The 13,699-nt window shown below is 40.5% G+C and overlaps 1 protein-coding gene across 1 annotated transcript in view; it reads left to right on the forward strand.

The window, feature by feature from the left end:
• Window positions 1-13,699, forward strand: part of LOC104616666 (uncharacterized protein C20orf26-like) — a gene marked incomplete at its 5' end in the record, with an annotated part of 40,139 nt that overhangs the window by 22,380 nt on the left and 4,060 nt on the right. Inside the window, 1 exon segment of the mRNA XM_010281745.1 lies at window positions 96-301. Coding sequence (XP_010280047.1) covers window positions 96-301 — 206 coding nt within the window.

The raw sequence follows: 13,699 nt of genomic DNA on the forward strand, positions 1-13,699 counted from the left end.
TAAACATCAGCTAGGAAACCCTAGCTAATCCTGTACATATGCCAAGTCAGGTGTTCCTTCTATCTCCACAACTTTCCTTATTTTTTCTGTTCCAGGGGGTGGAGATTATAACTGGAGAGGCAAGACATGGGAATTATTTCAGGATGCACATCAACAAATACAGTGTGGTAGATAGCATCACCTGCTTTGCAAAGGAACCCTTCCCTGTCTCCAACTACATTTGCTTGTATGGACAGCATGAGCGTCTTCTTAATGATCTTTATTATCGCTGGAATGAAGGGCAGATCACAGATCTTTACAGGTAAGATAAACTCAACATTGTGCATGAAATCTATATTCTGGCAGAATTTTAGTTTTATTTTATTACGATTTATCTTCTGGCTGTTTTCCCTTAGAACAAAAGATAGATTTTAAAAAAATATTTTCCATTATTTGGCAAAATTATCAGTGGTAATGCAAGCCCTGAAGACCTTCCTGGAAAGAGCTGTGTGTCTGAGATCTACTTAGAGAAGCAGCAGTGGCTTACTTGACCATCTTTCCTCTGAAAGCGCATTTTAGTTTCTTTAGCTTTTGCTTAGAATATTCAGTAGACTTAACTCATTAAGCTGAACCTGAACAATCCTTTTTTATGAAGATTCATATTCAGAAGTCACTTCTTTTAAAAGAAGTCAGTGTTTTTGTCAGCTTGAATCAATTTTTCAAGCCGAAGATTTCTAGGGAGATTTTAAATCACTCATGATGATAGTCACATTCAACAGCTTGCCTGTTTATCTGGTGATAAAACAAACCCTAAAGTTTATCCTCTAGACTGCGTTCTCTTTATTTTAACTTAATTTTACAGCTGGAGGCTGTCTCAGGACTCTGCATATTTATTGGAGGTTCCCCATCCAACCTGCAAGACTTCTCCCACCCGCAGCACTTTGCAGCAGTGCAATAGGTCTTGCAGATTTTCTGAGGTGCTCCCCTCTGCCCGCTGTGCCCAAGCAAGTGCAGGACAGTCCTGGGGACTAGGTGTTCTAGGGCAAGGACTGAGGGTCTCTCAAGTGGTGAGAGAGACTAAGAGCCTGGCTATTTCTAGCCAAGTTTTATGCGCCGTCTCCTCTGAGAGAATTTTTCATTGCTTTTGGAAATGCAGACTTATTAAAGAAGTTATTACAGAAAGAGGAGTATCTGAAAATATGAGATCTTCTATACCTTTAATCTTCTGTTACTTCCGTAGAATTTCGTATCTTAAAAAATTACCTGGCCTAAAAACTCAAACTTGTTTTATTCCTTGTGCCTCAGTGCAAACAAGTGCTTTGGAGGTCAAGCTTGTTTAAAAAAAAAAAACAAAAACAAAAATGAAAAACAAAAACAAAACAAACAAAAAAACCCCAACAAAACAAAAACCAGCCTTGAGTTTCATTCATGGGGTGGAATTCTTTGAGCATGTAATTGAAACAGGAGGTAAAGAAAAACATCCTGGTTTCATTTTCATTTTAAAAAATCCCTCACAAATCCCTAAATTGTCACAGATAGAGAAGTGAAATGCCGCATTACATAAGCTGGTTTAGAGCTTAGAAAGCCAAGCACAGGAGCAAATGGTAAATTTTTATCGTGATACAAAGCTGATAGTGATACCTTAGAAGTCTCCAGGTCTATTTTGTTATATTTATAACTGATTTGAAGAAAGGCATAAATGGTAGCAAATTTTCAGATTGAACAATGTTATTTAGCTAACATTTTTAAAAGTTTGCTGTAAACGATGTGCTGTGGTCCAAAAGAAACTTTGCATGATAATAGCAATCTACTGGTTCAAAAAAACCTGTAGGAATGAAGCACCTAGTATCTTGAGACAGGGACTTAAGACCCTCTGAATTCCTGTAGCTCTTTCTCTAGCTTTTGCACTTCTGCTCATTCAGTGTCAAAAAGCTTCCCCAGAATATGGATAAGGCATTGTACACTGCTAAGGATGGAGAACTGAGAACGTCTGCTGAGACCAGGGAGGGGGGGATCCAGCCAAAGCCCTTCAGTTAATGACAAAAGATTGGTTTGTATGCTGTGTTTTGAGAATAGTGGTATCAGCTGCCGTCTCAAAGGGTGAAGTCCCCTGAAGAGGTCTCGGGACTTCACCGGGACTGGCTGTGCAGCTCTCATCATTCTTCTGCTGGGTTTTGCAGTCCTCTTCCTGCACTCTCTCCTCATTGTAAATTAGAGAGTCTAGCTCCTCATTTTTTCCTTCTCATCTTGTACTGAAAGACAGGATGAACCCAAACTTCAACTGTGAGGTTTAGAAGTTTCTTGGACAAAAATGCTTCTTTACAAATTTTGCTTCAGGAGACCTTTGTATGCCTCTGCTGAGAGGAGTGTGAAACTTGTGAATTATTGCAGCTACAGGGATTGATCTTGATTTATAGAAAATATTGGGTTTGTTTTACGAGAGAGGAATGGCACATAGCAAATGCAAAGTTCACATAAACAGTATATTGTCAGTAGGTGTTAAGTAGAAACTGAAAGAGGATGACACAGTTGTATGAGATATGGGCTAAGACGAGCGAGAATTTTCTCTCCTTGTCGCAGCTGATGCTGATCAGCTAATACATTTTGAGCACTGGAAAAACCTCAGTATTCAGGTTGTGGCAAGGTGCATTAGTCTTTTTCAAGGTGTTACAATATGCAAACACAGCTGTGACCTAATCTTTTCTATGAGCCACAAATGTTGCCTTTGTTGTTTGCCCAGATGTGGTTACAGTGTCAGTTGTTATATGTACTAACAAGTTTCACACCAGTATCAATGTCTGGAAAGATAAATGATCTTGCTTTGGGATTTCTGCCTGTAACACAGGTAGCAATGTTTTCCTGGCCCTGACAAAACCAGCATTTGTTCCCTTTCTCTCTGTTGCTGCCTGTTGGGCGTGTAGCCCAGCCCGAGGACCTTAGTGCAGCTGCACTCACCTGCACTCTTGATAGCTATGCACACAGATTTTGAAGAGATGAGACATTAACTTTCTGAACAGACAGCTTATTTCTTCATGAGGCAAATGACGAACGTATTAGCCTCCCTTGCTATCATGATCGTGATAGGATCCCTGCACAGTGCACAAGCTGATCGAGGGATTACATGTAGGATCAAGTTCTAAACATCCACAGAGATTTTAAAGATCTCGGGAGCGATGAAGATCCCAGTGACGATCTGTTAATAGGATGAGTCAGGCCAGTCAACACAGTAAGAGGAAGAAGTGCAACTTTATCTGATGGCAGCATATACACTCACTGGGGGAGTCATCAGCTCCTGCAAGACTGCTTGTATTTTAACTAGTCTTTGCTTACCAGGATCTGAAGTTGTGCAAGGTCAGGGTCCTCTTGCACCCATGAACTTGCAGGCACCATGACCTGCATATCTGGGTGGTCTGGCCAGGATCACTACTGTGCCACACAGAGGCACACCACTCACCAGGTTCTCTTCACACTTCTTGAGCTCTTCTTAATTAGTGATGATGAACTAATTTTGGACTTGTCTTTTACAGCCTTTAGATGTGCATGTTGTTTGGGATCTTTTGCCTCATTATTTTATCTCACCTCTCATTAGCCTGTGGCAAAATTCCTGAATTACAGTTGCCAGGTTTTTCTTATCTGGTTACTTTATTGCCTCCAGTCCTGTTTTTCATCTTCTTTATACTTATCTTCAGAGAGGCTTGTTCCTTCTCTTCTTGCTGTTTGGTCATTTGAATGAAATCACATATGTTGCTCTGTGGCAATTAACATACGCTGTTCTTTAATCCTTGCTCGCTTGTTTTTTCTGGTGCTTTCACACACACACGCGCGCACACGCATACGTTTCCATTCATATCAGTCTTGCTGGTTTTGTTACTATGCTATGAGAAGGATAGATTCTCTAGCTAGTTTAACAGGTGGGAGACGGAAGAGCAACTTGCTGCAGTAAAGGAAAGCCCTTTGCAGTCAGCCAAGGCAGAGTGAAAGGACTAGTGAGAAAAGGAAGAGACAGTGAGAGGAGGAAGCAAACTGCCTGCAATCTCCATGTAACAGAAAGCAAACTGGCACAGGAGAGTGCTTCTTGCAGGAGGAGGCAGAGCAATGGAAAAAGGCTGGCAATATAATGTATCATATCATATATACAACATGCATAAATCCACATAATACAATGTTATATCCAATATACATATATATGTACAATATAGAACAATATACAGTGTTAAAACCTAGCCGTGAGAAGGCTATCTTATTAGAAAACGATTAAACTGAAAAATGTTTTAGCGTCTCTTGTGAGATGAAGATTGTCTTGAGGCTCTTATGTACGTAAAACGTGCTGTCTGGTCGTTTTGGCAAGGAATGTGAAAATGCATTTGTTGATTTCTCTGTGTGTGATAATAATAAGAAAAACTGTTTTGGGTGGTGTTCACGTGGTCTATAATGATCTCACATGACCGTGTGAATGCAAACCTGACATTAGGACTGAATTTCTCTCTTTCAGTTTGAAAAAATCCTTTTAAACTAGTACACATTAAACTTACATCCACTTGCAGTATCTTCTAGCAAGATGTGAAGTGCCCTTAGTGAAAAGAAAATGCAGACTGTGAAAATGTTGTAGTTTGTTAGTTAAGCTTCTAAACTTACTGATTGGAAACATTTGTTCCCCTCCTCCCTTCTTTATGCCTCTATTTTGGGGAGGGCCTTCCTATAAGGCAAGAAAGCACAATGTTTTAATCTTTTTGGTCTGCATTTAGATTTCCCAGCATGGCATCTAGTTCCAGGAATGGACACAGTGGAACAGCTGTCACCTGGGAGCTAATTTATTTCTGTGTAGCATGCAAATTATCTTTTAAATAATTAGAGACTGCACCTAGCAATGAATTTCCTCACTGATTTGCGTTCGGTGTAAGGGCTGAAAGTTAACCCCATGATACCGGATTTCCTGACTATAATGCGCCAGTGCCATTTTCAAATTAGCATTAACAACAGGCCCTCAAGATCCAGCTAACTTGAAGAAGTAACCCCTTCCGGTTGCGCACATGAAACTGTGGCTAATGGTAATAATGAGATAAATAACATTTCCTTTTGCTGAGAGAAAAGTTCCATTGATTTCAGTATAAGTTCAACATGATTAAAAGCTGCAGGACTTGACCCACAACCAAATGAAAGATTGAAATAACTTCTCTCCCTTCCCCCTGCAGTAAATTGGCTTTGCGGAGGAAGCTACACAGGATGGTGGGTATGCATCGCCCTACCCCTGGTGCAGGCCAGCGGGGCTCACCAGTGGCTGCTGTCCCTGCCGACTCCCACGCCAGGGAAGGAAGCCTCTCAGCCCCTAGATTTGCAACACTTTTAAGTTCATAAATTTATCAACCTAGCAGGCAATAACTGAAGAAGCCAGCATAAAATCATCTGACTATATTGCCACAGTCACTTGGCTACAAAATGTACTAGCGCACTTGAGAGTCTAAGCTTTTAGTGAGTTAGATACTCCTCCTCCGTATTACAGATTTTTGCAGCTCACTGAAAGCCTCAAATGCTTCTGAATTAATTTTTTTTCAGGGAAACAATGCTTTTGGGTCTCATATAACACTGTTATCTGATGGAACTAAAGAATTTTTTAAAGTTTCTTTTCCTTTCTTGTTTAGCAGACAGGTACTATGGGCATTTTTAGAGGAGGTCTTGTTGCAACTCTACAACTGCACAGTTGAAATACATGCTACTCAGAATGCCTAGCCGCCTTAGCTGTGAAACAGATATTAATGAGATAACAATAGATATTAGTCTTTTTAAAAAATAATTGCCCATAGTTAAGCTTCTGCAGCCATATTTGGGCCTGATTCTCATAGGCGTTAGGTATTCCAGCTTAATTCAGAGTAGCGTCTGAGTGGTCTCAGTTCATTACTTAGCTAAACATGAATTTAAGAGTCAATGTTTTTTGTTTCTACCTATGCAAACAACAGCAGAGGGAATAGGTTGTTAAGCCAGAAGATGACCACATCCAGTCAGACAGCTGTCTCTTCTGACTGCACCACAGTGGGACGTGCTTCATCCCTCTGTTTTATAGGATGCCAAGGTCTGCTGGCCAAATTCTCAGGGCCTTGCACAGACAATATTTACTGACCAAGAAAAGTCTCATCCTGACTTGACATTGTGCTACAAGAAAAAGGCACTATTGCCATCAGCGATGGTCACTCTTCCATCTGCCTCATGCCACCATGGTGGGTGTACTTACTCCATCTGGGCCTTCAGCCACTATGTTGCTGAGCAGAGAGGTCTTACAATGCCGTGGTCCAATGTCAGGGCAGGCAAAACCACAGGAACCAAAGACACAGTATTCTAGAGCTGAGGTTTTTGTATACAAACCTTTTATGTCACCTGAAAATTTAACATCATTACTCCCTAGATTTGAAATCCACTTCAGGAAGGAGTTTCTGCAATTTTTAGTCATTTCCCATAAGGCTGCATCTCAAAAAGGCTCAACTGGAATTTGACTACCCAAGAGCGAGGCTTTTTCCAACAGGGAAGAGTTATCTTGCAGGAAAAAGAACGCAAATTCCAGTAGGTTTGCTATGAAGTGTCCTCTGTACCACACTCCTTCCCTTCCCTCAGAGGTCTCTGGTGCTCGCTTGAAAGCCTTCAAATTCTTTTCATTGCCGTAGAAGCCGATAAAAGAGGGGCCTGGGGAGAGAGCTCCAAAATATTTTTTCTTATAATTCTAAGCTTATAGATTGTTACTGGTCATCAGTGCTCCATACTGCTTCACAAAGGAGGAATGTAACCAGCCAGTTACACCCTTTTCTATTCTCCTGAGATGAAGGCAACTGTAAGGCAGTTGCCAAGTTATGGAACATGTCCACAGAGCGGTGGAATCTCCCTCTGCTGCATCTTAAGTACAAAATGGATAATTAGAGGGGTCTCCTGATACTTGGCAACCAAATGGATGCTCACTGGCATCATGCCTTCAATACGAGATAGAAGTGCTTCATGTAGGCTTCATTTGGCATTAATGAAAACCAAATCTACTACTATAATGCATAAAAATCTGACCCACTGATTTCTAAAACACTTAAGTAGCTTGCTTATCAAATTAGGTGTGAGTGGTTTTTTTTACTTGGGATTTTGTAATACTGTATTAATGAACTTGTTTTCAGTCACGACCTACAGAAGGTGCTGGTTGCATCACGTTAGTGTGGCAGTAATACTGATGACAAGGCAAAGGAGTACCACTGTTGCATGACAGTGAGTGCAGCAAAGGCAGCATCACTGGAAGAAAGGCACAGATTTGGTCTGATAGTGGTGAAGTGTCCCGTCAGAGGCAACATCGTTATGCCAATCAGTTTCTAAAAGGCACCCTCTGAAATGTTGTCTCGCTCAGCCATCCCCTTCTCAAGTTTCTTCTTGTACCTATTCACCGAGTTGACTCTCTGCGTAATACTGAAGTCAGTAAGATGCTGTATGTTAAGCACTCTGGCATTTACCAATTTGTGAAACATGCTGATAGACTAACACATGGTGTGGCAATCGAAGTGTTTTGAGTAACACATAGCACAGAGTACTAAGTGCTCTATTTATATTATGTTCGTATTTAGTTCTTAGATTAGTCGTCTGTACTTACCACGCTTCAGTTTGCATCATGGAGCCATCTCGGTGCACACAGGCTGGCATTCAGCTTTTGCTGTACATATATGTAGGCTTTCCAGCTAAGAGCTGAGCCATGTTACAGGGTCAGTCCTGTGAAGGAGTCCAGGAAGGCAGTGTGTGTTTTAAAGAATGATTAGCAGAGAAACCTTACAGGCACACTCATCCAAGCTAAGCTCAAAAAGACTTTGTTACTTTTTTCTAATAACTTGGTTTCCAGCATTTTAAGGACTTGTCTAACTCACAATTTGTCTACCCTGCGTAGTGGTCTCAAGTAGCACCATGAGGAGGATGAACACACCATTGTTCGTTGCACGGTAGCAAAACTGCAGCAAGACGCAGGGGCGCTCTGAGTGCCTCATCTCCATTGCAAGCTTTGGGTTCTCCATAGTTGGGGTTTATACGTCCACCAAGCTGCAAAGATCAGTTTGGGGACTGGTGATATGAGGGCCCAGGTCCGTAGAGAGAAGCTCCCATTGGCAGACATTAACCAGAGGCTCTTTGGCAAGCAGGAGCTGGGAGGGTGGCTTATGACTCTGGCAATGCCTATGCGTGGGACAAAAAGTACAGGTGATTTTGCTGAAATGTAGTGACAAAGGTATTTATTTCCCAGTGCCAGCATAGCAGATAGGATTCGGTGCTCACATATGAAGGGAACAAGCAACTTACCCATGCGTAGATCTGTGGTGATCCACCCCAGATGTCTGTTAGAAGACCTGTATTCACTGCTGTTAGCAAAGAGACACAAAAACAGGCTAGTGCTCCTTTTCCTGCATATAGCCTGCCTGTGGTGGGTGTTGCTGTCCAGGAGGCTGAGCAACCCTCCAAAAATAAGGGATACTCTACACAGAGTGGCAGAACTTCTACAGCAACAGGTACTGATAGGCAATAGGGCACAAGGCTGTCAAACATGCAAAAGCAATGTGTGAAGGGAGTCAAACTCCCTTTCACGAAGATGCTTTGGAAAATTCCACTTGGAAACTATAAAACTGAATAATATCACTGATTGTTTCCTTAGGGATTCTCTTCAAACCCTGTCATTATGCTTACATTACACTTTGTATTAGTTGTACAAGCTAAACGCTCAAAAATATTTTAAGTGGTATGAACCACATTTACTTATTTTAAAGTAACCATTTAGATCTTTTCTACTTAAGTTTAATTCACACATCATAATACTGTTTACATTAGGTTAAAAGTGATTTATTGAGCAGGGTCATTTAATGAGCGTTTAAGCAGAAACACCATACTGGACTGTTTATTGGCACAACTGTAATAAATCTCACAATATAACAGATAAATTAGGGAAAAGAAGGACATTTGATGTTTTTAGTAGTATTTTTAAAAGGACTAGGTAAAGATATAAATTCATTACTTATAGCCTCGATAATCAGTGATTATTTAAACATGAAATGCGTGCTACATAAAAAAGCTGGTTTTAAACCAGACTTTCAGAAATGAAGAGTGATTGTTCATTAAGAGAAATACTAGAATGCACTGCTGTCTGGAATTTGCCGGATCCCATACCATTAGCACACCGTGATCACATTTAAGGGATTCCACCTTAGGCTTTTGTTCATCAGGCAAGCAGTGAGACTTCTTTTCTGCAGGGCTGAAAAAAACCAGAAAGGAAATGTGGCAGGTAGTGAGCGTGGCTGAGAGGGACTAATGCTACTCAGTACACTTTACAGCCTAATTAGAGGAAAATTTGTGTGCTTTTTATGAAGACAGAGACAGGATAAGGAAAGAGGAACACATGAAGGGATATAAAAGCACTAACAGCCTTTTGCTACCAGAATTAAATGCTAACCCCAAGGTGCACTGGTAAAGCTGTACTTACATAGCAAATCAATATAAATGGTAGACCCCTTCAGGTGGCCTAAGATTTCTAGATATTAATGTAGTTTTTAAGGAGCAGCTAACTGGCTAATGAAGAGCTACGTTACTAAGAAACCCCACATCCAAATTAGTAAGTAAAGGCTAGTCGGCTGAATCTTATGGCATTAATTTGCAGTCAAACCTTGCTGATTCATACTGATAATTATGCAAACCATTATGAATGATTGAACTCAGAATTCATAAGCAAATAATTGCAGAAAAGCAATCATACCACTGCACACAGCTTATTTGTTGATTTTGTGCATCAGATTTAATTTCCTTTTAATTGTTTTTCATAACACATTACATGTGAAATAGTACTATGTGAAAAAAATCAATAAACCTTATTTCAGGGTCAGCCATAGCTTCCTCGTAAGAAGAGCAGACAGCAATGTTTTTATACCAATTTTAAAGAGCACAGAGTTTAGAAAATTTAAAGAGTGGCTCAGTGAGCTACACAGTAACTGCTACTATCTAGTAAAGTACCTAAACTTTACCAAATACCAGTGCTGAAACAATGGAGCATATCTCTGGAGGATACTCTGCATAGGAAAGAACCGCCGTATCTCAACGTGAAGCGAATATTGCTAAGGTCTGCTTTCTGATGGTGTCTCCAGGTAATGGCACTTTAATGTAACATTTCCAGGATATTCAGAATGCAGAAAACAGAAATGATTTATCAGTCATGATGGATAACTGGCATTTGTAAAGTGAAGATGCTGGCAAGCAACACCTAGTGTAAACCATGACACACATCCTGCCAAAGTCAGTGGGTCTCTGCAGTAACCCCAGCGAGGTTTTGGACTGGGCCCAGTGGGATGTGTTGTCCTCTACGAGGTCTGGATTCAGTGGCTTTTTGTCTTGAGCAAGAACTGCAAGATCAGTTGCACTTCACTATCTTTTGCTATTGCAGCTACAGAAAAAAGGCTCTTGTGAACCACAGGTTTTAAACCAGTTGTCTTCCAAAGAAAAGACATTCTGGGTTTGGTCATAGTTCTATTAAAAGCGATAAAAAAACCACAGGCTCCCCTTCTATGATTTACTTATCAAAAAGTACAAAAGAAGTGGCAACCTATAAATTAGTGAACACTAACATTATTTTGTAAATCTGCCCAATGAAGTAAATCACAGATTCATTATCCATAAGACTATTGATTTCACTAATTACTGGGTCAGAGCAGTAACAGAAAGTCCTAGATTAATGAATTTAACAGGAGTGACTAAAATGCCTGGACAAACAGGTGTTCAGTGAGTAGAACTATAGAGCAAGGAATTAAATAGCTTTCTTGCTACAACTATGCTGTTGGTTCAACATTTGCTTGATTGTTCAGCAGTTGTAAGTGAATTTTAAGAAATTGAAAACTAGGGAACATTTTTTGTTCTTTGTGATTAAGAACAATGCTTTCAGGTGGTGCTTTATGGGATTTTATACAAATTAGTCTTGTTTTTTACCTACATAAACAAGCTGTCCTTCAAAATTATTGGTCAGATGATATTTAGGAGGAAATGCTCAGCGGGTTTATTTATATCGTTTTTAAATTTACACTTCATGATTCCTGGTCCAGCTATGCAAGGCAGATCTGGAAATACTCCTTTAACGGGAATCACAATATCTTTGTAATTAAGTCTTATAAACATTCATATATTATCCCCAAAACAACACATCTTCTCCTTTCCTGGCAAGATGGGTCATTTCACCTTACGTGCACTTGTGTTGGAGAAAAGACTTCTGCTAAACTGCAAACTGTGTTTGGGAAGTAATGTCACAATGACCTGGAAATTAAAATTGCATTGCATCCCAACCCACTGCAGTACTTTCCCCATTCTCGGGAATTGGAATTCCCTGCTCTTCACAGGCACTCCTGGCATAATTGTATTGTACTTGAGCCCGTGTCAGCTAACCAGCTGCTTCAGTTTCATCTGCTTGTCCTTCTGGTTTGGTTTGTAGTGTTTGTAATAGTAGCAACTTTCTTCTAACTGACCAGATAGCAGCAAAAACCAGAAGGAATGAGCAAAAGCACACCAGCATTTGAGTGGCTTTCTCCATCATGTGCCAAAAGCACCGATGAGAAACTTGGCTTCCATAAACTGCCAAAGTCATTCAAGTTTAAGGAATCCAAGCATGCTAAGGAATGACTGAATATTCTGAGGTCTGAGTATTTGAGAACTGATAGAGTGTCTTCCAGATGCAGCTGATATACCTGGAGAGTTTGCATTTCAAGCATATTTCTTCTTAAATAAATTTCAACCTAGAAAAATGGACATCCAGCTTGAAAATTCACTGTGTTGTATTAAGTGTGGGAAGCTACAGAGAGGCAAGGACACTCTATACTACTTACAGATTAACAGGAGATTATGTTTATCAATGACTCTGCCTTATGCTGTGTACTAAAAAAATGTGTGCTGCTCTGCATATGCTTACAGTGCTGGATGATGGAAGATACAACTCTGACCAGAGTCCCACTGAGTTTCATGGGACGTAAGGCAGATCACTAGCAAATAGCAGACTGCTTTGTGAAGAAATGAATGTGGTTTCAAGAGATCTGTATTAATGATTATTTAGAGATGTTTAACAAAAGATGCAAACAGAGTCAAACCACTTCGTAGATTGTCTGAGTTTCTGAACTTAGTTGTTTCCTTCAATCTCATGTGTGTTAGTGAAAGAGTGGGGACAGCAGGGATGCAAGGAGTTGAATTTGGTTTTGTTATTGTTTCCATAAAAGCTTTGAGTAGCACAGGAGCACCAACAGACACAGCGTCCTCAAAATCTGTAGTTAACATGCCAGTAGTCTGCAGAGGGATTCTTCAAAGGCATCATGACAAGGAATGGGTGCCCACCCACCCTTCGAGCTTCTGAAGATCCCCTACCTTGTCCCGCTCTCACAGCAGAGAGAAGTCACTGGGAGCGTAGGTGAGGCAGCAGCGAGTGCCTGCTGCTTAGGGCACAGTTTAAATTCCCTTAACTGGATTCTGCGCTAGAGCACGGCGGTCTCGGCGTGACATGTGCTCTGGTAATTTGATAAGATCACCTGCAGGGAGGGATTATTCCACGTAGTTTAATGAGCCGTTAGGTCTGCATTCCCGGTGCGTAAGGTGTGCCCATAGGCCTGTCTGTGGTGGCACCGGTTATTTCTGCTGTCTTCAGGCTCATGGAAGCAGCAAGAAAAGGAATGGAAGTAATTAAAAACATATTACAATCCTCACATTAAAAAGAAAACCACTATTTTTCAGGCTGTAATAATGAGATTTACTTTCACATTAACAGGAATGAGAAAATCAAACCTTTTTTAAAAAATGGTTTCTATTTTTTTTTTTTTTGTCATGTTGTATACATTCATATCGTGGCTTTTCAGTTTCTCTTTCCACTGGTCTGTTCTGGTCTTGGTTTGTTTTTGTTTGTTTTGGGTTTTTTTTGAGAGGATTTTAGCTGAGATTCTCCAAGAAAAGGTATGAAATGCGTAAAGACAAAGTCAACAATGGTCCTCAGAAGCCTATCTTTGGTAATATAAGTGGAAATTATTCGGGCCTTGCTTTGCTTCATTTTCACGAAGGGAAGCCCAACTTGCAGAAGTTTGGAAAACATTGCAGTGGTGCGATAGAACTGATCTGTATGAGTATTGCAGTTATGCCAAGCTTGTGAATGATAAAAGTTAGGTCCACCAGAGTAGATAAGCTTACTCTACAGAGCTGTCTTCACCTTTCTTCCATTACTTTCTCATCATGGGATTTAAAATTTATAAAAATTTCAATTATTGATTGTTTTTATCTCTTGTTTATTGTCTTGTTTTATGAACAGAGTGTGTTATTCTGAAGGTTTTTAACTCAATTTTTAAGATTTTTCTGGCTTTAGCGCCTTGCTGTCAGTGATGAGATCTTGACTTAGACGGCAGAAATGCTGCCAGAGGTCAGTGTCGGGTCCTCGCTGCCTCTGCTTGAGAGTGCCAGGATGCACCGTGGACGTATGGCAGCTTCAGAATTAGCTTTCACAGAGGTGGAAGCCTTGTTCTCCAAAAGTGGTGTGTAGTTGCAAATGAAATGTAGAATAAATACAGGTAGCTCTCAGACAGAAAGCCATGCATGTGCTTACTCCATTTTTGCTTGCTAGCAGTGGCCAACTTCATCCATTGTGTTTAATGCTGTTTCTCTTGAAAAGGGAAAGATTCCACATCTTTTGTACAGGACGCCACTAAATATTTTCCTCCTCTTTCCC

Source organism: Phaethon lepturus, unplaced genomic scaffold, assembly GCF_000687285.1.
Source record: "Phaethon lepturus isolate BGI_N335 unplaced genomic scaffold, ASM68728v1 scaffold54642, whole genome shotgun sequence".
NCBI classification, from domain to species: domain Eukaryota; kingdom Metazoa; phylum Chordata; class Aves; order Phaethontiformes; family Phaethontidae; genus Phaethon; species Phaethon lepturus.